At 62.7% G+C, this 24,267-nt stretch overlaps 1 protein-coding gene across 8 annotated transcripts; it reads right to left on the reverse strand.

Moving 5' to 3' along the window:
- SLCO4A1 (solute carrier organic anion transporter family member 4A1) lies at nucleotides 1-24,267 on the reverse strand. 8 transcript variants are annotated; one of them, XM_029220973.1, is made up of 11 exons: nucleotides 24,235-24,267; nucleotides 12,531-13,321; nucleotides 11,499-11,589; nucleotides 10,368-10,489; nucleotides 9,855-9,966; nucleotides 6,866-7,020; nucleotides 5,361-5,556; nucleotides 4,265-4,430; nucleotides 3,675-4,014; nucleotides 3,142-3,290; nucleotides 1-1,198 (listed from the first exon to the last, which is right to left on the reverse strand). In XM_029220973.1, exons 2-11 carry the CDS (start codon nucleotides 13,258-13,260, stop codon nucleotides 1,034-1,036), a joined length of 2,226 nt encoding a protein of 741 aa, XP_029076806.1. In that variant the 5' UTR covers nucleotides 13,261-13,321; nucleotides 24,235-24,267; the 3' UTR covers nucleotides 1-1,033. The 8 variants fall into 8 exon arrangements, 7 of the variants coding, with proteins under 7 accessions (XP_029076806.1, XP_029076804.1, XP_029076803.1 ...); XM_029220971.1 differs by lacking the exon at nucleotides 24,235-24,267 and having other exon boundaries at nucleotides 3,675-3,739; nucleotides 3,851-4,014; nucleotides 12,531-16,594; XM_029220970.1 differs by lacking the exon at nucleotides 24,235-24,267 and having other exon boundaries at nucleotides 3,675-3,739; nucleotides 3,985-4,157; nucleotides 12,531-16,592.

Genomic DNA, 24,267 nt, shown 5'->3' on the forward strand with positions numbered 1-24,267 from the left:
TATATGCTTTAAATATTAAAATATATTTACATACCCACAGTTTTAACTGAGATTACCAACAACAGACATTCCACGCGAGTCCCGACGCCCTCCAGGTAGAATTCACAAGTGCTTGGCACACCGTCAGGTAAAAACCAAATTCTATAAATAGGTGTTTATGCAAAATACGCGTCCATAAATACATCCTTATGCAAGTCGCTCCCGTCCTGCTGCAGCGCTGTGCGGCCCCAAGGACGGGAGGAGACAGCAGGTTTAGAACACACGCAGGAGAGGGGTCCACGTGGATGTGCCCCGGGGACGGCAGCCCACCGGCCTCCTCTGCATCAGGAGAAACACAGGAAGTCAGGGCCAGGCCGCGCACAGGATGGTGTGGACCCGCGCAGAAGCACCGCCAGCTCCAGCTCACCCACGGGGGGTGGGTGCTTTGTCCCTTCCATGGAGCAGCTCCAACAGCGCCAGCATCACCGGCCTTAACGTCTCCAGAGAGAAGAGAGCTTGTAAACCGCCGGGCAGCCACCAGCTCCACATCCGCCGTTCAAAGGAGAGATGCCAGAAGTATCTCCCCGAAGTCCACAGGTGGCCTCGCACTTTTCGTAACTACTGACGGAGTTACGTAGGAATCGCACACGTTGCTTTAGAAGCACAGCTGTTCGTGTTTCCGAGGGATTCTGAGGCCCCAGGGGATGCTATTTGGCTAAGTCCGTGGGAGAGGGCCAGAGTGTGAGCGGACCAGAGAGAGGCAGCCCTGCATCCGGCCAGGAAGTGGGCCACTCCTTCCGAGCCAAGAGCTGGTCACCCCACTCTCTCTGGCGAGGTCTGAGGGGCTGGGGCAGGGGCGTCCATTCGGACGTCTTGCATTCTTTCTCCTCGGTGCCTTTGAGGCTCAGTCCCCCCAGACCCAATGGCAGATTTTTGCAGGGTCCTCAGTGCTGGGGATCAATCAGGGAGGGGTCACCCCTTCCGGGGAGAAATTAGATACTGTTCCTAGGAAGTGCCGTGGCAGGCCCGTGCCCCTGGGCAGGCGGGTGGGCTGTCAGATGTCGCTCTGGATCTGGAGGGCTGAGGGGGCTTCCTGAAGGTCCATGGGGTTGTCGGAGGCTGAGGACTGGCTGGGCAGAGAAGCCTCCAGGCCGTCCGAAGACCCCGACAGGGGCTTGTACAGGAAGCAGGCAGTGGTGAAGAAGATGAAGCCCAGGACCTGGGGAGAAGGGAGCCGCTGGACCTCTCCTGAGCCACCCGCCCAGCCCCGGCTTTCTCACGAGGTCCTGGGGAACCAACCCTACTCTGGCCAGAGGGTCCATCCGTTCTGCATAGCCAGTCCCTAGCCTGGACCCCAATATTGTTAGGGGGGAATGAAAAGTATGATTTGACTTAAATACAGAGGCACTGGATGAAGTGGAGGTGCTTGTCGTGGGCTGAACAGGGTCCCCGCAAAAGGTGTGCCCAAGTCCTGACCCCCGGAACCTGTGAATGGGACCTTGATTTGGAAATAGGGTCTTTGTAGATGTAATTAAGTTAGGGATCTTGAGATCACTCTGGGTTAGGGTGGACTCCAGATCCAGTGACAAGTGTCCAAACAGAGAAAGGGGAGGAAGGTTTAACACAGTGACACACCAGGAGCAGCCCCGTGATGACAGAGGCAGAGACAGGGTGAGGAGTGTACAAGCCCAGGAGCCCCAAGGATGGAGGAGCCGCCAGGAGCCGGGAGGGGCACGGGACAGAGTCCCCTCAGAGCCCCCAGGGGGGGACGGGCACTGCAGACACCTTGATTTTGCACGTCTGGCTTTCCAGAACGAGAAAAAATGAATTTGTTTGAGCCACCTGGTGTGGGGTCTTTCGTCATGGCCACCCCAGAACCTAAGTCAGAGGTGGTCAGCTTCGGCGGTCACTCCACCGCAGCCACCACCTTGAGCTCCCTGGGAATCACGTGCAGCCTGCAAGATGATAGTGTGGGCGCGCGTGCTAGCCTCTGTACACGGGTGTATGCGTTCAGCGTGTGAACCCTGGGTCTCCTGTAGCACCGCCCAGGCAGATGGGCCTGAAGCCACAGGAACGAGAGGCTGTTTCCACTCTGTGGCCCCGTGAGCGAGCGGGATAGCCCTTCGGGGGTGCACCCGGCTGCCCCCACCCCCGCTAAAATTAGCACTGACTCTGGGAGCCGATCCTACCCCTATGCCGAGGCCGCGGGGGGACTGTCTGGGCAGACAGCCGTCCCGGGGTCCAGCCTGCCGCTCTGGCCGAGGGACCCTACAACACAGGGAAAAAGGAAAGCAAGGGCCGGCTCCCTGCGCGGGGCGCGTCTATTTGAACTGACCCGTTTGTCCAGAGCCGCGCAAGTCCCTTCTCACACTTGGCTATTTTTAAGCTAATCTTCGGGGAGATAAACCCAAGGGTGGCTGAGAATCCTCTGTCTCTGAGGCCCCTCCCGAAAAGGCTCTGCCAGTGGGACATTCCCGAGTCCACCCTCCACCCAAAGAAGAAATCCAAGACATTCTTATATACCAGCCCTAGGATTTCATTTTATTTGGGAAGTTGTGTGCCTTTTCCTCCAACGGGGGGCAACTCAAAATATAAATACTATGCTTCACCCCACGTAGCATACGCCAAGAGATACAGCAGGAAGTTTCCATTAACAGCTTGAAAGCAGAGGGTCAGGCTAAGAAGCAGGACGTAACTCAAGGCCCACTAAGGATGGAGAAGGAGAAGCGCTGCTTGTGGACCCAGCCAGGCGACCCGGCCCAGAGCAAGCAGGCCTGCCCGGGCTCTTGCAGGGGGAGCAGTTTTGATTTCTCCAAAGCCTTAGCTGACCAGAGCCCAGGGGCAAACCACCAAGCCGGGATGGTGAGGGCCCTGGAGGGCAGGAGGCCTGGAGAGTAAGCCCCTGTGACCTGGGCCTGCTGTCCCACTGTTCCCGCCACTGGCATCATGGCATCACGATCCCCAACAACAACAGCTCGAAAGGGGGAAGGATCCCACTTCTGGAAGCCAGGCTGCAGGATGATGCCCGGGGTTCCAGTGGGAAGATCCCAGTGGCATGCCCAGGTGCCCGAGCTAGTTGGAAAAGGCTCTCGGTCCTTTGGAGCAGACTCTGGGACTCCTTCCCGCCGCCAGCGCACCTGGGGGCGAGGCCACCCCACTCACCTTGTACGCCAGCCCTGCGATAAGCAGGTACTGGCTCATGGCTGAGTTCTGGTACACGAAGCAGGAGCCCTGCTGGCCGCACTGCGTCTGCCAGAGCAGGCATGCCTTGTCGATCACCCAGCCGAAGGCGATGGGGCCCGGGATGCCCCCTGCGGAGAGAGGCACATTCAGTACCCGGACAGCCTGCGGGGGCGTCCAGAGACCCAGACCAGGCGGGCTCTAAGGAACGTGGCTTCGGCCACTGGTGTTTACAGCGGGTGCAAAGGGGGCTTAATGTTCCTTTCTCTGGGGGCTTGCCTCCATGCCGGGAGATTCCCCACGGTCTTCGGCTGGTGGAGCCCGTGTGTTAATGAGGAAATGGGTCCCTCTGGGCAAAAACATGGCCATGGGTCCCTCTAGCGGACTGTTAGGGAATGGAGCCCTTCCCCTAGGTGGGCACAGCCTCGTGCTGGGATGCACACCAGCCTGGCGCGTGCCCTTGTGCAGTGAATGCACACTACAGCTATGCATGGCTCCCTCCCACAGCACAGTACCTAGAGTTCTAACCACGATCCACTGGATTCCTAGTGCAAAGGATCGCTGCTGGTCACAGACACACCTGTAATGGAAAACCGGCGCATCAACGCCCGGGAAGCGTGGCCAAGTCACACCCCACGCCAGTGGCCGAGTCCTGGCCGAGCCCCGGGCCGCATCCCCAGGTGGCAAGCACCTCACAGAGGCAGTTAGCTCTCTCCTTCCACAGCTTTCCGGGGGCCCGGCACGTCCCCCGCAGGGGTCTGCAGAGCTCCGCCTTGGCTGCAAAGGGAAGGTTCTGGGCCGGAGTGAACGCGGGCCCGGGCTTACCGTAGAGTTGCCGTTAGTGCAGGGACGCTGCTGAGGAAGGTAAAGACAATTACAACGAATATGAAAAGTAGAAGGAGGGGCTTTCTCTGACAAGTTGAAGTGCATTTCCCTGCGGCAGCATGGCCAAAACCAGAGGAAAGATTCTGAGGGACACAGCTACAGTCTCGGTACACCTGGGGAGCGCAACAACAGCGCTGATTACGGGAGGAAGGCGCGGAGGCCGCCCCGCCCCCGCGTCCGGGCGCCACCGACCGCCTGGGCAGCAGCCACGCACGCTCACCTTCTGGCCACCGGGGCCAGGCGAGGCCGCCTCCGGGCACCCCGCGTGGCAGGGCGAGTAGTACATGAGGCCGTCGGGGCCACACACGGGGCTGTAGTGCTCTGGCTGGCAGCCGCAGGCGGCGTTGCAGGCGTCTGTCAGCCCCAGGTGGCCTTCGGGCAGGAGGCTGCGGGTGGGAGAGAGCGACGGTGGGGCGCAGGCCAGCGTGGGGTCTGGTCCCTGAGGGCCCACGCCTGCAGGTTTCCAAACTCGCTGGGTTTGTTCCACCCGAGGACCGGGGCTTCCTGCATCGCCTTGGCTCCTAGAATCGCTGGATGCGCTCAGAGCGAAGCAAACCAACCCTGCACGGCGCACTCCCTACCTGGCTCGGTTTTGGGTAGGCAGTGCGTTCACAGGGCTCGAAGTGCAAAAACTGCTTGAGTGCCAGGTGCAAAGCGTCCCCATGGCCCCAGTCCCTGCTCTACAGTGCAGGCGCGTGGACGTTCCACAGATCGCTTACCCACACTCTCACAGACACGCACTCTCCCTCTGCGCTCAGATGGAGCACACTGCACACATCGTTTCGTCCTGCTCCTTCCTTTTCCCGCTCAGCACTATCTGGGAGGCGCCCAAGGACTAGACTCCTCCCTATTCCGTGGTACCAAGCCCTCCACTCTGCACCAACTCTTGGCTAGTTTGGCTGTAACGGTACGATGGCATCCTTGCCCTCGGCACTCACACTGCCATCTCTACGGGGAATTCCTGGCCAGCAATCGCTCGCCTGCATCTACGTCAGATATTCCCAAATCACCCCCAGCGGGCTGTTCCCCTCACGTTCCCAACGCAGTGACGCACGGGAGCCCCACTTTCCAAGACAACTCGTAGAGAGGAGGTGGGGCTGGGACTGTCCCGTTCTACAGACAGAGGACTGGGGCTCAGGTGCCGCGTGTGAGTGACTGGCCATCGGTCCCCACTGAGGACACCATCCTTACTGTTACGACCATCTCCAGTGACCTCACCTCAAGTGCCCGACACCCCCCGTCCTCCCCAGGGACCACCGGTGCCCCCAACAGGTGTGCAGAGGTCTCCCCTCGCCCAGGTGCCACCTGGCCCTTACCTCCCGTTGTAGCTGGCGGTCACGCCCGCCATGGGCACGTTGGGGCAGTGCGTGAAGAAGACGAGGAAGGCCAGCATGCTGGTCAGGCTGCAGAGCAGGCAGAACCTGACGATGCCTGAGCCCCGGAGCTTGCACTTGTTCACAAAGAAGCCGCCCAGGAACGTGCCTCCACCGCCTGCTGGCACCACCAGGTACCCTGTGGGGAGGGAGGGGCTCGGTGACGTCCCGGAGCCACGGGGGTGGGGCCAGCAACCCCTGGGCCTGGTCTCCGCTTTAGCGATGGGAGACAGAGGCTCACAGCCATGGCCCCAATCTGCGTGGCGGCGCCGGGCTCTGCTCTCAATGTGAGGACCCTGACCGGTGCTCACAGGGGACCTCGGAGCCTGGGGAGGCCACCCGGCCAGCTGCTCAGAGGCCCAGGGGTGCAGGGGCAGAGCAGGAGAGGGAGGAGGAGAGGTCCCTGGGCCCTGCCCCTCCCACTGGGGAGACCCAAGGACAATCGTGCTCCCCTGGCCCACACGGCCTCTGCGGAGTCTGACCACAAGGGGGTGTTTGGAGAAGCTGGTGGCCGCCGTTTGGTAGCAAGTTGGGCTTCATCGGCATGTGGCTTCTGCCCTGGGATGGGGTGCAGATGGGAGGGGGGGCTCTCCAAGGGTGGAGGAGGTCTCAAAGACCCTGGGTGCGGTGAGCCCGTCTCCCCAGATGGAGACCAGCTCTGGGGGCAGAGGGGGGGACCCAGAGGACACAGCTGTCCCAGGAGGGTTGTCGGCCACTGTGGGGCAGGGAAGCAGCTGGCGGGGGTGGGGCTCTTGCAGGTGGGGTCACAGCCAAGAGGCCAGCAAGGAGGGGAGTCTGGGGCACTAGTCACCGGGGAGCCCCAGTCTGACACCGTCCTCCCTTGGGGGGAGGCGCCCGGCCAGGATCGACCCACATACACCTCCTGCCTGGCAGGTTCTCGGTGTGGCTGTGGCTGCCCCCCCTGCCCAGCGCCACCCGTGGACAGGGCCAGAAGGGGGGGGGTCTGAGGGGGACTCTCACTCTGGCCACTGAACGCCTCCGGTCAGGCAGGCCCAGGGCTCCAGCCTCAGGGAGACCCCGGGACACCCACTGCCTGGCTCACGGGGACCGCCAGGCCCGAGGGAGCATGGTGGGACCTGCCACCCAAACCCTCTCCGCCACAAGCCAGGGATGACGCATAAGGCCCAGGCTCTGGGTGGCAAGGGGGGCGGCAGAGAGAACGGGTCAGCAGGCTGTGTTTAGCACTTCCCAAGCTGCCCTCGGGAAGGACTGTCCTGCCCATTGCGGCGGCAGCCTTTGTAAGTGTGATTAGAGCTGTTGTGTAAGAGCCCAGACACCTGCTCCGGGGCCCCTGCCTGGGGGGGACCACACGCCCAGGATGTGCACCCCGTCTTTCTAGAAGAGACCTTCAAAGGCCCCTCAGTCTCTGAGAACCAGTGAAAAAACGGAGGATCCCCACCACCACAAGATTCAGGGAGCATTCTCACCAAACAAGGTGGCAGCTTCCGAGGCACTGAGGCTGAACTGGGACTCGAGGAACTTGGGGCCAAAGGTGGACATGCCCGCGATGAGCGTGGCCTCTGTGGCCCCAGCGAGGCAAAGCAAGATGAACGTGGGGTTCTTCAGGAGGAGCCAGATGGAGCTGGATGTGGGAGGGGAATGGAGACCAGAGAGAAGAGACAGAGGGTCAGAGTGGGCCAGAGCCCTGGCCCTTCCCAACTGAGCACAAAGAGCCTGGTTCTGAGAGGGGAGTGGAGTGGGGTGTGGGAGAGCCAGGGAGCACCCCACATTTACTCCAGAGAAACCGAGAGTGGGTGTGGGGCTGGGCTGGGGCAGGGGGAGAGCTGGCACCAGGATCCAGAGCCTGTGGCTTGTTGTGAAAGCCGCTGTCACAGAGGTCAGCTGCAGTGGGGAAAGAGACCCTGAGTGACTGTGACACTGTTGAATCTGCCCCAGGGGCAGCCGGGAGAACCAGCAGAGGGGCCTGAGCCAGGAGCCAGAGGCTGCGGGGGAGGCGGCTGTCACCAAGTCCAGGACTGGGTGGCCCCCAGGAGAGGGGAATGGGGCCTGAGGGGTGGGACCACTTCTCAGTCGCCAGCTGGTGAAGAGGGACAGAAATCCCTGAGGGTTTGGACCGAGAGGCCCCTCCAAGGAGACCCCGTGTGGGCTTGGCTGTCTCTCCGACTTCTCTTGGTGTGCACCTGGGGGGCAGTGGCCGGTGTAGTGATGCCAGGGGCCTGAGAAATGGGCCTTGGACCTGGCCTGAGAGTTCCCCCTTGAACCCAGTGCACACGGCTCTACACCCCGCCTGCATTTCCCGGGCCCAGCCCCTCTCAGCCACCGGATGGCAGGTCCAGGACTCGTGAGTGATGTGGGCTGGGGACAGTTTCCCCTGGAGCCCTGGGTCCATCTCGGGCACCCATGAGCAGGCAAAGCCTGGTGACAAACGACTGTGGTCCGACCCCTATCACAGCGGCTCCGACAAGGCTGCCTTTGCTCACATTCTCCGTGTCTGCAGCTAAGGCCTCCACCCAGAGAACCAGCCCCTACCGACCCTACGGGTCATCTTCCACCAGGAGGGAGACCTCCACCCGGCCAGCCGTCAATGCCGACACCTCCCTGTGCGTGTCAGAGCAGCACAGACACCCTGACACTCCGGTGTTCTTCGTTTTGAGGACACGGGCCAACAGTAAACTGGATTCTGCCAAGGAGCATGCAGGGTGGCCAGTTAGCCTTCGTGCCCTGGGAGGGAACTGACGCTAAGGAAGTCGCCCCCCACCCCCGGCCCCTGCGGCTTCTCAGGGTAACTGCAGAGCGGCCTCCTTCCCCATCCTGCTTCAAACAGGGACCCAATTCCTTCAAAACTGACTTTCAAACTCAAGGACTTGAAAAGGTTTCTTTCTGGTCAACAGCCCAAGTCCCACATCCATGAAGGAAACAAGATGCAGAGGAAATGCCATCCTGGTGGGGCTCTCTGGGAGCAGAGTGCGTGCGTGTGTGCACGTGTTGAGGGGAAGCCCAGGTGCAGCCAGTCCCTTCCCGGTCCTGCCCAGACTTGCCCAGGCTTCAGGGATGCTCGCCTGGGCTCAGGGGCAGGTGACTCTCCCCAGAAGTATGTGAACTTCCTTATTTCTTAATCTCAGCCTGCAGGTTGCTTGGCTGCAACTCCCATGTTGAATTTGCTCAGAGAACTAGTCATGACCTTGACAGAGGGCCCATGTTCCGGTATTTATTTCACTACCAGCAACCGGTTTGGGGAACCAAGCCTGGGCATAACCTCCTTATCTCGGGCTTCCCCCCGGGTCCACTGGGGACCAAGCTGTTGACGCCCTTGGTGCCAGTGCTCCCAGGTGGCCCTGCCCCGGCTGCACGGGGCGAGCCTGCCTTGCCTGGGTGACCCCGTCTCCCTGGCCACTGTGGCCCTGGGCCAGCTCTGCCGGCCTTGGTGGCAGCCTCCTGAGTGGGCGGCTCTTCTGGGGGCTCTAACCAGGCAACGGGTAGCCAGGGGAGTTCCCTGACCCTACGTCACCCTCCCCGTGTTGAAGACAGACGGCGGGGGCTCATTCCCGCCACTAACAGCCTCCACCTGCCACGTGGACACTCACGGGCTCAGGAAGTCGCGGGGCAGGTGGGCGCTCAGTGAGGCCGAGGACTCGGGCAGGGGACCCTCCGAGGGCCGCCTCCCCCTGGCCAGGAGAGCCCCCCATGGAATGCCCTGATGAGGGGCACCGGCCGGCCAGGAGCCCCCAGCCCCACGCTGTCCCTCTGAGGCCCCAGCAGCCCAGGCTCTGTTTGTTCCAACAGTGTGTGAAGACAGCACAGTAAGACCAGGTCACGTACAAGATAAACAAGAGGTCACTGCCCGAGAGGAGGGGCGGCTGCAGGGCAGCGAGGACGGGCAGCCGGACGGTCCCCTCCTTGGAGCCCTGTGGGCACGTGCAGGTGACTCCCAGTGAAACGGTCAGAGAACGGGGTGCAGGGGTGACTCCTGGGAAATGATCTTGGGCGGGGTGGTCAGTTGCTTTCCTGGGGACTGTGGACAAGCTGGCTGTGGGGCAACTCGCTGAGCGTCGGGGATTCACTCTGTGACCATGAGGCGTCAGGCACAGCCCCCAGAGCCTGCCGTGCAGGAGCGCAGACAGGTCCCTGGGTGCGTGTCTCTGGGTCCCCCGCAGGCCCGGGAAGTGAGGGGTGGGCACCATGAGGCTGAGGCCCTGGGCCTTCCGTCGCACCAGGCCCTTGGTGCCCCCAAGCCAGGAGGCTCTGTCCTCTCCCCCTTAATCCCTTAGCCCAAGTTCTGGGGCCAAGCCCTGAAGATGGTTGGGTCAGAAGGAGATTTAGGGGCTGTGGGCTCCCCATGTGGCCCTGGAAGGGTCACAGGACCCTCCTAGCTTAGGGTCAAGACCCAGCATGCGTAGGACCCTAAAGGGTCTTCAGAACACACAGACACAGACAAGAGGCCCCCCAGGTCCTTACAGAGGCAGGTCTCTGATGGTTTTCCCGAAGTCGGGGTTGCTGGTCACCCTGTGGCTGCTGTCCTTTAACTGGTGTGTATCAGATGCTCTCATGACCACGTAGCGCTGGGAGCCTGGAAGGATGTGAACATCTGTGAGGGGCAGAGACCAAAGGCCCCGATGCCCCTCCTCCTGGGTGTGGGACCAGCCGGTGGACGAGGGCGCCCAGACAGACGGCCCGTACAGATGCACCACGGTGACGGGTGGCAGGGATGGCGAGGTGGGAGAGAGCCCACAGGCCCAACCTGGGACCAGAGGGAGACGGAAGGTATTGAAAGGGGCACCCATCCCCCGGTGAAACAAGCCTCTTCCGTGGTCCCCGAGCGGGCAGAGGCCGCAGGGGTGGAGGGAGCACACCGGCCGGGCCGCCCTGCCGGATGGCAGCCCCCACCCAGAGGACGACGATCCCGGCCCCACTGCTCCTGGCAGGCAGCAGGAGCAGGGCATGGGGTGTCCTTCTGCGGGACGCACCCACCTGGCAACTGCCGCGGGTAGCCAAGAATGGGCATGGCGATGAGGAAGGCGGCCACTCCAGTGCCCAGGAAGCCCACCCACCAGGCACCGACCCACAGCGGGCTCTCGATGGTCAGCTCCGTCCTGCGGGAAGAGGCACGTGGGGACAGCGTTGTGCTCACAGCATCTAGGGCACGCACGCTGGGCATCCTGCTTGCTGGTTGGTGAGAGGCAGAGACCAAAGGCTCTGCTTGAGGCCCCCGCCCTGATGCCCCACCACCCCCAGTCTGGGACCAGCAGTGGACGGAGGGCATCGGGACGGACACGGGGTGGACATGCACCAGGGGACCCTGCCCAGGCCCACCCCTTCCTCTGGGACCTGCGAGGCTGCCTCCCGACGAGGCCATAGGGGCTGGGGGCCCAGGAGGGGCAGGGCAGAGGGTGGGTGGCTGGTGCCCTGGCCTCGTGAAGCTCAGGGGGCTTGCCTGCGACCCCTGCCTGCACACAAGTGCACCTTTAAATTCAAAGGTACATGGGAAAGAACCCTGGGCTGGACAGCCAGGTGGACAGGAGACAAGGGGCTGGCAGAGGCCAGCCGGCTGCCCCCGAGTTGTGTTCTGGGGAAGAAGCTGGCGACTGAGCCAGTGCTGTGCTTTCCTGAGTTCTGTGAGCCATTCTAGCAAATTACTAGAAGGAGGGGTCCTGGGACCCTCCGCTTTGCAGCCAAGTTGGACAGAAGCGTGGGTAACCGGGAGCCACCACTGCAGTTGGCGTCTGAAGTGTGGGTGCTCTCGCTTACCTGTGGGGTCTGAGCTGACTCCGGAAGTCAGTGTCAGATTGAGGTGAACTGGGGACACCCAGCTGGTGTCCGGAGAATTGTTTGGTGTAGACCACCCCCCCAAAAAAAGAACCTCCCGGTGGCGGCAGGAAATCCCCTCTTGGTTCTGCAAAGGGCATTGGAGCAATTGTGGCCTGGTCCCTTCCAGCTTTGGGAGGCCATCCATCCATGCAGTCCCCTCCCTCAGGCCATACTCTCCAAGCTGCCCAGACTCCCAGGTCCACCAGAGCAAGGTCGGCCTGGACCTACCCCACCCGGGCCGCCGTCCTCCTGCACCAAGGGTGGGCGTCTTCTCTGTGGGCCCAGGTCACTCACCGCTGGCCTATTTCGGTGTAAATATTCAGCAGGGCACCTCCGACCAGGTAGCCGGCTGCGGGGCCGAGGATGGCCGCGGTGTAGAAGATGGCTGGAAGGGAAGCAGAGCTGTCGGGGACCCGCTGCGCTCTCTGCGCCACCCCTCCGGCCCACCTAAGACAAGCCCCGCTTGCATTTCTGCACCTCCACCCCTATCCCCAGGCATGAACTCCTTTAAACTGGGGTTTTCGTTGCACAGTCTCCACTGTGTCTGATATTGGCTGGCATCAATCTTTCAAGGTGTTTTAAAATTATTTCCCTCAAAGCCCCTATAGACACCATTTGGACTCTTTCCCCCTCAAAAGAGCAAAGATCCTAAGACTCATTTTGCAGGATGAGGGCGGCACCATGAAGCGCTGCAGGCTCACCCGGGTCCCAAATGCCCCCGGAATGGCAACCGCTACGTGACACGGATGAGCAGAGTCCAAGGTGGACGTAATGGAGCAGAACAGCGGGCAAATCCGGCTGGGCCGGGGCGTCGGCCGCGGGCTCTCCACTGACCCCGACCCCTTCCCTGGGAGAGCTGACCTCGCAGGAGGGATTCGGAGAAGCGGCTGGCCTGAGGCTGAGGACGCGGAAATCTCACCCCAGATAAACGAGAGGGTCTCGGGGGCAGCTCAAGGCTCGAGCCCAACCCCCGAGGGCGGCGTGGCGGCCCCCAGTTCTGCAGCCCAGCCACCAGCCGAGCCCGGCTCGCGGGATCTTAGTTCCCTGACCAGGGATCAAACCTGGGCCCCCTGCAGTGGCAGTGCAGAGCCCTAACCACTGGACCACGCGTGTCCGCGCTCCAGACCCTGTGGGATGTGCCAGGGGTCGGGCTGAGGCTGGCGAGCACCACCTCCATCACCTGAGGTGTCACCTCGCCTAGGAGCACCTGGGGCCATTTGGGGCCGCGTGTGGCCAACAGGGACACACATGTAGGGGGCTTGGACGGGGCAGGGCTCTGAGTAGACGGCCGGCTGGCGTCACCACCATCACACCCCTCCCACTCACCGATGTAGACAGGCGAGTAGCTGGACTTGACATTCTCGTCCAGGTAGGTGACGCCCAGCGTGTAGAGCGGGGTGGCGCCCACGCCATGTAGGAACTGGCCCAGCATGAAGACCAGCTGGTAGCTGGACAGGCCAGAGGCGTGGCCCCTGCAGGTTGTGCTGTGGTTGGCCCGGCATGTTCCGACGGCCTCGTCCACCTGCACCTCGTAGGGGCCGGTGGTGAAGTGGGGCAGTGAGAAGACCAGCGAGCCAGCGCCCATGACCAGCACGCCCCAGCCCAGCCAGCGAGGCTTGTGGCCGTGGCCTCCGAAGTAGCCAACGAAGGTGAGGCAGAGACAGGCGGCCACATCGTAGGAGCTGGCGATGAGGCCACTGTGGTAGCTGTGCAGGTCGTAGCGCCGCTCGATGGATGTGATGACAGTGTTGATGAAGCCATTCACTGTCATGCCCTGCAGGAAGGAGGCCGCGCACAGGAATAGCAGGAAGCCCCGGGGTGTGTTGAAGGCCTGCAGGCACGTGGGCGCGAAGGCCCGCCAGCCGCAGGCCTCGTCCGGCCGCCCCGTCGCCACGTAGCGCACCTCCCGGGCCGCCTGGGGCCCATGCTTCTCGGGCTGCGGCTGGCACAGCGGCTGGCTCAGGGGTGAGCCGAGGGACGCCCGCCTGCTGGGGGGCGTGCAGTCACACTCGCTGTTGGTGGCCAACGGGGGGCCGGGGAAGACCAGCTGCGGCATCTCCGAGGGCGTGACAGCGATGGCAGCGGGAGTGGATGCGGAATTCCAGCGGCGGTCCGATCTGCGGGAAGAATCCATCTCCAGGAGAACCCTCCCCCGGCCTGTCCCCGGGGGCACCGACGGCTCTGCCTGTCCGCTACCCAGCCTAGTGAGGGCAGCCCCCGGCCTGAATGAGGCCACAGAGCTGAGAGGGGAGCTGAGACACAGAAGGACTGAATCAGACGCCATGTGAGCCCCTGGTCCACCCCGACCCGCACCCCCCCCACGGCCTTGGCTCGCCGGCCTGAGCTGTGCGCTCCGCCAGGGGCAGCTGACCGTGCCCGCCCTCAACTCCAAGCCCGGCCTCCATTCTTCCCTGAACTCACACCCGGCCGGCCTTGTGCTCTTTAGCATGAAAGGGAAATCCAACTTAGTCCAGCGTGTGGAGAGTGTGGGAAGTGAGGAAGGGGGTACAGGCAGGCCCAGCCGGGCCCCCGGGATGGCACCGGGCGGGAGGGTTGGCTGGTGCTGGGCCTCGCCCGTGGCTGGTGTCTCGAGATGCTGAAACCGCTGCAGGTCGCAGCCCCACAGACAGGTTCAAGGGACACTGTGCCAGCACTCCATCTTTCTGCAAACCCCCAGCCCGGCCTGTTCCCGTTGCCCTATCTGGGCCCTCACTTTGACTCCCAGCCCACAGACCAAAAGGAGCTCAGTCGGGCCTGAGAAATGGCTGCATCTCGAGGCTCCCGGGGCTCCCAAACACCCCCAACACCCCCAAGCTTTGAGAAAAGGTGGGACCTATTGCCAGGTAAACATCTTTCTGGGCCCCCCAGGTGGCAACAACCACTCTGCATCTTAAGAGGAGAAACGCTGACTCCCCTAACGGGAGCAAGCCGCTCAGCACAAGCACAGTCGCTGTGATAGCAAACACCTGACCTTGGTTGTACCCACAGCCCCTGGGGCCCTGTGCGAGGGTCTTCTGCCGAACTCAACACACTTCCATCGGGTTACCTCTCGCTATGGGCTGAACCGTGTCCCCTGGAATGTGAGTGATTTGGAGGGGGGGCCTCTAAGGAGGTGACAGGTAAAATGAGGTCACGGGGGGGGGGCCTGGTCCACTGCGGCTACTGTCCTTTAAAGGAAGGACTCTGGACCCAGACAGGCACACAGGGAGAACCCGCTGTCGGCCACTCAGGGCCCGAGGCGGCCTCAGACCCCCCACTGCGCACGGGTGTCAGTGATGTCGGGAGAGGCCGCTGCCCAGAGGGCTGCCGCTGCCCCCAGCCTTGTCTCAGGTTAGGCTTGGTGGACCGAGTCCTTCAGGCAGCTAGTCACGGAGCACCACTCTGCTGGGCCCCGAGCCGGGGACGCGGAGGGCAGAACGGTGGTCCCCACCCCCGGCCCGAAAAGATACATCCTCCCGACCGTGAGCATGACCTTATTTGGAAAAAGTGCCTTTGCAGATGTGATCGGTGATTTGAGATGAGGTCCTCCTGGCTTGGGGAGGGCCCCAAATCCAGCGACAGTGTCCTTATTAGAGAAGCCACATGATGGCGGAAGCAGAAACTACAGTGATGAGGCCAGAAGCCAAGGACGCCTGGGGGAAGCTGGAAGAGGTGGGAAGGACCCTCCCCCGGAGCCTCCAGAGGGAGGGCAGCCCTGCCCCCACCCTGACTTCAGACTCTTGGCTTCCAGAACTGGGCGGGGAATAGAGTTCTGTTCTTTTAAGCCCCCAGTTTGTGGTCCTTCATTACAGGACACTCACGCAGCCCCCGAGGAGGCCCGGCTTTCAGGACACCACAGGCCTGGAGGGAGGTGGAGTCTAACAGACACTCAGAACAGGACGTGAGCCCAGTGGTGAGTGCAGAGGGCGGTACCACTGAGAGTCCTGGGCGGCGGGGCGGGAGGGGACATGGGGTGCCTCTGGGGGAGCTGCGCCTGGCAGGGGCCCAGCTGGCAGAGGGCAGAGAGGACTTTTCAGCCGTGCTGGCCACAGGCAGATCCTTCAGCCCTGGCGACGACAGGTTTTTGGCTTCTGTGGGCTGGTTTCTGTTTGTTCGCTTGCTTTGTTTTGTTTGTTTTGTGTTTTTTGGCCAAGCCACATGGCATGCGGGCTCTTAGTTCCCGACCAACGGTTGAACCTGTGCCCCCGCAGGGAAGCTCAGAGTCCCAACCCCTGGGCCTCCAGGTTAGGACTATTTTTAAACAAAAGATTGGCTTTATCTTGTGTTAACCTTGCAAACTGGGAAGCGGCCCAGGGTGAGGGGAGTGGGCCGTGGTGGGACCACACCCGGGTCTGGGAGGCAGTTTTGCGTGTGGGGGGGTCTGGGAGCTCCGCCTCTGCTGATCCCCTCGCACCCCGTGCGTTGAGGCTGGGACGCCAGGTCTTTCTGTCAGACCTCTTCCTCTCCTCCGCCGCACTGTCTTAGCTAATTTTAGCCTCACCCCGGCCTCCTCTCCGGCCTTCCCTGGGGCCAGGCCGTGGGCGCAAATGCCATAAGACACTGCAGCATCCCACTTCCTGGCAGAGTCTGAGCTCCACGCACAGCCCATCGTACAGGAAAGGGAAGTGGGCCCAGAGGAGTCAGGAGTTTCCCCAAGGCCACACAGCCATCCAGGGCCAGTTAGGACGAGACCACGTGGTAAGGCTTCAGAGCTCACGAGAACGCTGGCTGTCCTCGCCAACGTTTCACTCAAAGAACCAAGACCAACTGTGTGGCATTGACACACGGGGCCAAGTCTTTGCTCTGGAAACTGGACTGCCAGGCGATCGGCGGCCAGATGTCGAGGCCTCCCGCCTGAGTCATTCCCCAGGGCCCGCGACCACGCCCAGGGCTGTATGTATAGAGCCACCACCTGCTCCGTGCACCCTGGCGCGCCAGGCTCGGTCACACGGATGAGGAGGGTGCCCACGGAAGGAGCAAAGTTCACACCGCGTGAAGGATCGTCAAGCCTCCAGGAGGGACAGAAAGCCACGCACCTGCTCCCAAAACAGGCACTGTAGGCACTTGGGCCGCCGTGGAACAGAGCAGACGGTGACAAGCGTGAGCCCCGAGACAGCACAGCGCTGCTTCCCACCAGCCCCGCGGCTCAGACGGGCTCCCGAAACAGAAACACGGAAAAAGCTCGACCTTGCCCAGAGGCGGCTGCGTGTTCATGCTGTGGGGATACATTCCTCCGCCACGTGCACACACACACACATCTGTGCACACACCTTCCACACGGAAACACGTGAACGCACGCACATAACCAGCAGGGCCCTGGACCCCTTCCCAGCTGGGATGGACCCAAAGGGAAGGCATCCAAGCGGGCCGAGGGGCAGCGGCTGCTCTGAGAGGTCGCTCCAGCGGCCTGTGGGGATGGACGGTCAGTACTGCGCCGGGGAATTATTATTGGTGGGTGGGCCTTCCTAGGAGGGATCTGCAGAACCGCCTCCCCCCCCCCCCCCGCTCTTTTAACCATCCTGCCCATCCCCCGCAAGGAGAAATGCAGGGGCCGGGACAGGAAGGATCGGACCCCAGCAGGGCTAAGGAGGCAGCCAGATCGCTGAGCTAGCGCGGCTAGGGATGGTCATGAAGAAATAGAGTCCTTCCTATTTGAAAATAAAGCCCTTAACAAGACTCCAGTGCCACTGGTGTGTGGCCCAAACAGCTCCACGTCAGCGTAAAGTTTACCTGAGCTAAGAGCTCTGATCTCTGACGTAAACACATAAAGTCAACCTGCGGTCCCGCACATCACTTGCTTGTTGATTCAGACTGAAAATCCCATCTTAGACACCAGCCAGGAGACCGGCGGTGGTCACCACCCGCACGGGATGAGAAGTAAATGGCGCCGCTCGGGTGGGCAGCCCCGGGGTCTCCTCCCTGGGTCCGTCAAGAGCGGCTGTGATGGCCAGGACACAGCAGCCTGAGCGCAGACTGCACGCCCCCGCCCGCCTTCGAGGCAGCGCGAGGACAGCGTCTACCCAATCTCTCACTAAGCCCAGATTCTGCTCCACCTGCTGTGTTCCAGTCGGAAGGTGTTCACCCTTACCAGCAACGTCTTGATGAGAAAGGAGGCTGGGCCCTCCCATGACGCAGGCGCCGAGGTGTGAGGTGTGGTGGGGGTGGGGGGGAAGGCGGACAGAAACACCTGCGACGTGGAGCCAGTGTGTCTGGAATGTCCCCTCCGTCGGCAGGCAGCGCCGGATCCTGGGTCCGGGGCTGTGTGACACCTGGAATCTCACAGCCACGAGGACGGTCACACGTTCTCGGGTCTTCAGGGGGAGATTCCTGAGTTTGTACCCAGATCTCATGCGGCTGTGCCCGGGCGACACATGCTGGGCGTGCACGGTGTCAGGAGACAGCTCCAGAAATGGACACAGACAGTCATGTTGACGCCTGCCCCGGACTTAAAGGACACTTTGCTGTGTGTGCAGCTCGAGGACTGAATCTCACGGCAAAGGTCTGCTGCATAAACGGGCCTGCAGGAGCTGCCAGCTCCAGCACGAGGGCATCTCAGCCACCGTGGCTGAGTCCAGGACGCAGACTCGGATGTGGACTGGGTGGGCACGGCCAGCTGCTCTTGGTCTCCCGGTCAACAGCACCCTCACGACAACGCTGCTGGGGCCTGGGGGTGCAACGCAGGCCACTCGGGGTGATTTCTTTCCTGGACATGCTTCTGAGAGGGCCAGAGTTGACTCCCCGCGGGGCTCAGCCAGGAGAAGGTGACTTCATGGCTGGTGACTCCCTGCAGGTGGCCAACCCCCATTAAGGCCAGGCTGGTGGCCCCGAGGCCATTGCCTTTCGTTCCTGTCTCAGGTCCCTGTGGTCAAGCTGGTGGGAGGGTGACAGGGGCTGCAGGGTCCAGTGGCAGCACCACTTAGATGCCAGCTGGCTCCCCCAATGAGTGGACACCACAGCTGGGCTTGGGGTGGAAGTCAGGCCTCCCCACCAACTCCCCCTCTGGGCACTGAGAGTGTGCACGTGGCCTACGGTTTCTTTCCGCTTGGAAATCGTTTTAGCAAAAAAGAGTATCTGCTTCCCACCTGCTGCTGAGGCCTGATGCAAGGTGTGGCGCCTCTTCCGGGACCTGAATTCTCGGGCTTGGCTGATGGTTGAGCGGGGCCCTGGTGACTGTAGCCAAGCTGGGTGGAGACTGCACCCCAGGAAGGACGGGCCAGCTCCTGCCAGCATCCCAGGTCCAGTGCACAGGTATCCTCACCTGAGAGACCCCGATGACATCTAAATCCCGGCCTCTCCTCCCTACTCTCTGCGGAGCCCACGCCTCAGAGTCTGGTGCCTGGTCCATGATCTCAGAGCCAAGAGCAGAATGATTATAGCTTCTACCTGTCGGTCTGGTGGGTCCCAGGGCGCCCAGACATTGCGCAAACATTCCAGGTGCGGCTGTGAGGGCGGTTCTGGAAGGTTCTGGAATCAATTAGCATTTGAATCGGTATATTTAGAGCCCATGGGCCTCATCCAATCAGCTGAAGGGCTGAATAGAATGGAAAGGCTGAGCCCTGAATTGCCCTGCAGGGCTGCCTTTGAACTGGGACCGGCTTTCTCCTGCCTTCACTCACACGGAAACATCATCGCTCTCTCTGGGTCTTGAGGCTGCCGGCTTTCAGACGGCAGCCACGACATCACCTCTGCTGGGCCTGCAGCTTGCCGACCACGTATCTTACAAAGTCACGTAGGCTGAGTTCCTAGAATTAGTCTCTTTTTATAGCGACCTATCTGCTGTTGGCTGGGCTTCTCCGGAGACCCCTGACTCATGCAGCAGGTAGCCCTGCGCCAGCACCTGCTTGTGCGAGGCCTGTGCCGGGCGGCGGGTTTGGGGACCGCGGGACACCGTCCTGTCCACAGGAGCTCACTGCCGCCACACCCAAGGCTGTCCCAAGCCAGCAGCAAACTGTCCCAGCTGCAAATCCAAACAGCGCAAGCTGCCGAGAGCTGGTGGCAGCAAGACACATACAGCTTGGAGCCGACAAAGGCCAGGGAGCTGGGCTGCAGGGCAGGGCATCTGACAAGACGCCGCCACCATCACATCGACGCCCGTCCCACGGGCCCATCTCAGCTGAGCCCCCTCCTGCGCACAGCAGACCCGTGAAATCCCCCACCACGGGCGCACCCACGTTAGGGATGTGACTTTCACCCCCGAGCCGGGCACCCTCCCCCGGGCCCCGTGCTGGACCGCCGCCCTAGGACAAAGTCTCCAGGGTGCTCCAGCCATGTGACCCCCAAACTGGGGCAGCAGGGCGCTGGCGGCCCTGGAGTCCCCGCTCAGCCCTCAGGTAGGCCTCCCTGCTGTTCTGCTGCCGGCATTCTCAGGGAAAGATGTCTGAGGCCGGGAGCAGCTCTGATGAAGCCTTTGACAGCTCTCCTGGCCTTGGAGAACCCCTCCTTGTACAGAGAAGAGACTGTCCTCCTCGCAGGAGGCACGCAGCTCTCCCCAGGGAGCCCCCTCTCAAGGGGGAATCTTGTCCCACCCTCCCGGGCTGTCCCCGGCCAGGCGGCAGCAGGTCGGCAGCAGGTGGAGGGGCCGTGGGAGCATGCCCCACTGCCGGAGGCCTCCCTCCCCTGTCCCCTGGGGAGAGTCAGAGCCTGCGGGGTTGGGCAGGCTGACTGGCAGGGGGGATAATGTGTACCCTGGGGCCTCAGGCCAGCAGCTCTGCACCCGGGGTTTCAGCTGGGTGAGTGAGGGTGTGTACGCGTGTGCACACGTGTGAGCGTACTTTTGTGTGTGTGCACGGCTATCTTAGCAGGAAACCACAGGTTTCTTCGGACTCCCAAGCTGGCCTGGCCCATCAGCTGAGCCCAGAGGTGTCTGTGCCAAGGAACTCCCGGCCCCTCCCCCACTTTGCCTCCCTCCCGCTCCTCACAGCCTCACAAGCTCCCCCCACCCCCGACAGCTGTACGGTAGGAGGTCAGTGGCCCCCACTTGGGTGGCTCGCCGTAGCTCCACCTGTGAGAGCTGAGATGCTGGCGTCAGTCAAGGACTGAGATGCTTTTCATATCCACATGCGTGGCTCTGCCCACTTCTTTCCTCGGGTCTGCTGCAGCCATTTACTTCTCTCCTAGCTGAAGGCTGTCCGCAAAGCGTAGCGGGTGGGAAGGGTGCAGGATTACCCAGAGTAACGTGCTAAGCCTCAGGTGGCGGCCCCTTGGCCCCTGGGCCTCCTCGGCCTGGGTTCCCGTGGGACAGTCTGGCTACAGCTGGAGCAAATGCCCCAAGGGGCCTGAGGCTGAGCCACGTGGGGCCCGTCCCCACGCCAGGGGTGCTCCCGGGCTCTGTCCTGGCCACGCTGGGAGCTTGGCAGCCAGGGAAGAACCACAGGTTTCATTTCTCCTCTGCCTCGCGCTCCAGCCAGCAGATGCCTCGACCTGACCGCCCCGAGGCCGCCAGCCACAGTCACACGGCCCCCTCGGCCGTGCTTCTGCCTCCCCGCCTCCCATCCCTGCACCTTCAGTACCCCACGACCCCTGGGACCCTGCAGGCCGCTCTCTCCCCTCGCCTCCCAAACCCAACCTGCTCTCTCGTCCTCCGAGTGGGTGAGTGGAGGGGGCCTTCAATTCCTAAAGATGAGACTCAAAGCTATTTATGGAGCAAGCACCGGGTGGCAGGACCTGGGTGGCCACCGCAGGGCTGGCGCCTCCTAATCTGCATACCTGATAGCCACACACACAGGTGAGTGGGCAGGAAGCTGGCTGCTTTGCATGGAGGCCACAATGAAGGACTGTCTCAGGGAGACCTGGAAAGACCCGTCCCTCAGGGAGTGTCCTGCTGTCTCAGCATGGATGTTCCTACTTCCACCCTGTCTCCACGGCCTGAGCCCGGTGTGTGGGAGCGTGGGGTGAGCAGACTTGCAGAGGCCCTCATGGGTTTGGGGGTGCCGGGGAAGGTTCCGTCCACGTGAGGGGCCTGCCCTGGCGCAGGCTGGACTCTGCCACTCCCAGGTGGCCCCTTAGGCCCTTGGGTCCAAGTACCAGGCCCACGGCATCTGCCGAGAGGCAGGGCCCCGAGCAAGCTGGGGTGGGAAGGGGGCGTTGCCCTCAGCCCAGCATCCTGAGCCTTCTGTGTTTTGGGTGGAAGGGCAATGCCTCAGGTACTCCCAAGGCTTGCTGGATAGAAAAGCCACGGAGGAAAGGCGGCCCCCGTGGTGAGGGAGCTTGTGTGGTGCCTGGCAGTGTGGGCGGAAAGGACCCGCTGCAAGCAGCCCCCAGCCAGGAGCCCGCGACTCTGAACCCAGGAAAGTGGACCCAGCCGGCCTGGTGCTTGGACCTCAGTGGCCTCACCGGCCACACCATGGGTGAGCAGCTCACGTAAGGGACATGTGGTTTGTCAGTGCATCTCCCCACCCCCGGAAATGTGGTCCAAGAGGCTAATTCTGGGTAATGCTGCGGGAAGGGGGCTGCACCGTGGCCAAGGGCAACAGGGATGTCTGAGGCCAGGGGGCTGAAGGCTGAGCCGGGGCAGTGGCAGGTAGAGTCCCCACGAGCAGCCTGCAGGAGACATAGCCCGGGCCCCGCGGGCGGCAGATCGGCTGGTCCCCCTCCCCCGCGGCAGGGCCTGGCTCCACCAAGTCACTGAGAGCCCTGGTCACCTGAGGCCTGAGCTGGGGCCCCCCTCCCGCTGCTGGGGCAGGATCCCGGCAGGCCTGTCTGGTTACCTGCCGTGGAGAAGACGGGGGTCCTGCCCTGATGTGGACGCCCATGCCCACCACGACCACACCGAGGTCACACAGCAGCTGAATGTCCAGGAACAAAAGCGGCCAAGAGTCCTGAGGATTACTGCATACGTCCCCCCATAAGCGGGCAGTGGGCTCTTGGCCACGCCTGAGCACGGGAATATTGCCGGGTCTCTGTCCACTCCCCAGTTGGAGGAGACAACGGAGGAAGCGGGAGTGTGGCCAGGGCAAGTCCTCTGGCCCCTGCCGGGCCCTCTGCACCGGCACAGCTCCATCCAGACCGAGAGCAGTAGGCTCTGTCCCACCACCTGCTGGCTCTCCAAGTTGAGTTGCTCGGAATCGGGCACTCAGACAGGACCGGATGCCAGCCCCAAGACCTCGTTCACACAGCCCTCATCCTGCCTCATTCACACGGCCCTCATCCTGACCTCCAGGCTCCCAGCCACCTCACCACAGCGGCGGGGAAGGGCGTGGTTGGGATCTGCCCAGCACCTGCTGCAGGGACTACACCCGAGGAACCATGGATTAGGTCATAGCCACCCGGGACGGAAGCAGCCCCGTGAAGAATTTCCAGACGATATCTGCCAGCCCTGCCCAGCAGGATGGGTCCTGCTGATTCAGGGCAGTCAGGGGTGGGGGGGTCCAACCAGGAGGGCTCTCCCTTCCCTCCCTCCAGCAGCACGTGGGAAAGCTAGGCTGTGGAGGCCCAGAGGCATCCTGCCTGCATCCCACAGGCCTGGACTGTCCTGGCCAAATGCTCTTGTCCCCTTAGGTGCCGCCCATCTTTCGGTGGCAGCAAAAGACACCCTGCTCTGTGTCAGGCCTGGCCCTCCTGGGCCTCCTTCTCCCCTGGGAACAGAGCTGTAAAATGTCTGGAATCACACAAATGTGGTTCAAACCTCTCCACCACGTTCTGCCTGTGTGACTTTGGACAAGTGCCTCGGTTTACTCATCTGTGGAATGGGAGTGATAGTAGCTCCCTCGTGGGTGGTGGTAAGGATCCAATGAGATGATGCTCAAAGCACGCAACACAGGGCCTGCACATTCTAAGGGACCAATAAAGACGCCTGTGGTCGTTATGATTACTGCCGGTGTTAGATTCACCCTCCAACCCGGCTAAAACCAAGTGCTTTCTCTCCTCTGAAGTCCATCTGCCCACAGCACCCCCATGCTCACGGTTCGCCGCCCCGCCAGCTCCCTGGAGCCAGTTTCTGATTAGATAGAGGAAACCCAAGTTCCCCAAAGCACCGCGAAAAGCGGCCACTAGGAAGCTGGTTCCTTCACTGTGGAAAACTACTGCAGCTCCTAGCGGCTCCAGACAGAAACAGGCCCCATCACCAAGTCTGACCTTGGCAGCAGGAGCCTCCAGGCACCCACATGGGGGATGGGGCCCGGACCCCACTGCCTGATGGGCTTCTCCCCACCGGCTTCCACACCGCCCAGGCTTGCTCCTCCGGGCTGGAAATCTCAGCGTCTGCCTAGGTTTTCCCGTCCGGAGCCAAGCGTGCCCACTGGGTGCAGAGGGTGGGCCCCTCGTTTCCATCCTCCCTCAGCCTCCGCCTGCACCCAGGGGCGCCCGGTCTTCCAGTGCCGGCTCTCTACCGGACGCGGGGACCTCGCGTAGTGGGGCGGGGACAGGGGCGTGGCCCGTATCGCCCAGGCTGGGACCAGTCCCTCGCGCCCACCCAGTAGCTCGGCCCGCGGGGCCGGCTCCGCCCGCGCTCCCCTCCCCGAGGTGCCTGGAGCGCGGCTGGCGCGAACAAAGCCCTGCCGCCCGCGAGAAACTTCAGTTCAAGACGATTTCCTCCTTGACTCAGCGGCAGCGGCATCCGCCGCAGGTGTGGGCCCCGCCGCAAGCCTGCAGCTCCGGGAGGCTCATCTGTCCCTGGTGCGACTCCCGTGGCCTGCGCCCGCGTGCGCGCCCGGCCACCTGCCCCGGCCGCTAGCCCTGGCCGCTCCCTCCAACCCCGCCTGACCCCAACCACCATCCATCCCCTCCCCCTCGGCCCGCCTCCTCGGAAGCTCCCCGCCTGGGGAGCGGGCAGCTAGAAGGGGCGCATTGTGCAGCCGATTCCCTGGAGGCAGGCGGGATGTGGGGTGCTGGTCCGCGCTCGGTCCCGCCTTCCCGGCCGCGGAGGGGCTTGGGGCGCACTGCCGGCGCCCCGAGTCCCGCCCCGCGCGGCCTCCCCGATCCCCTGGTCCCCGCCCAACGTCTGAGGGCACCTGCCGCGCTCCTGACATCAGCAGGTCTGGGCCCGGCGCACCTGGGCGGCGCGCCCACGAAGGTGGCCTGACCCTCCGCGGCCCACGCTGCCCCGAGCACTCACCGTCCAGAGGACCCAGCCGCCGCGCTGCGAACC

The sequence above is a fragment of the Monodon monoceros genome, unplaced genomic scaffold, assembly GCF_005190385.1.
Source record: "Monodon monoceros isolate NGI ecotype Baffin Bay Population unplaced genomic scaffold, NGI_Narwhal_1 Super_Scaffold_13, whole genome shotgun sequence".
Classification (NCBI taxonomy): Eukaryota; Metazoa; Chordata; class Mammalia; order Artiodactyla; family Monodontidae; genus Monodon; species Monodon monoceros.

What these genes read in the sequence shown, in the direction of transcription:
- SLCO4A1 (XM_029220967.1), bottom strand. Translation starts at nt 13,653, where the DNA reads ATGCTAAAGAGCACAAGGCCGGCCGGGTGTGAGTTCAGGGAAGAATGG. An exon ending in ACCGCCAGCTACAACGGGAG is followed by an intron (nt 4,431 to 5,360) that starts GTAAGGGCCAGG and finishes TCCCACCCGCAG; the next exon opens with CCTCCTGCCCGAAGGCCACC. An exon ending in TCGCAGGGCTGGCGTACAAG is followed by an intron (nt 1,199 to 3,141) that starts GTGAGTGGGGTG and finishes CCTTCTCCCCAG; the next exon opens with GTCCTGGGCTTCATCTTCTT.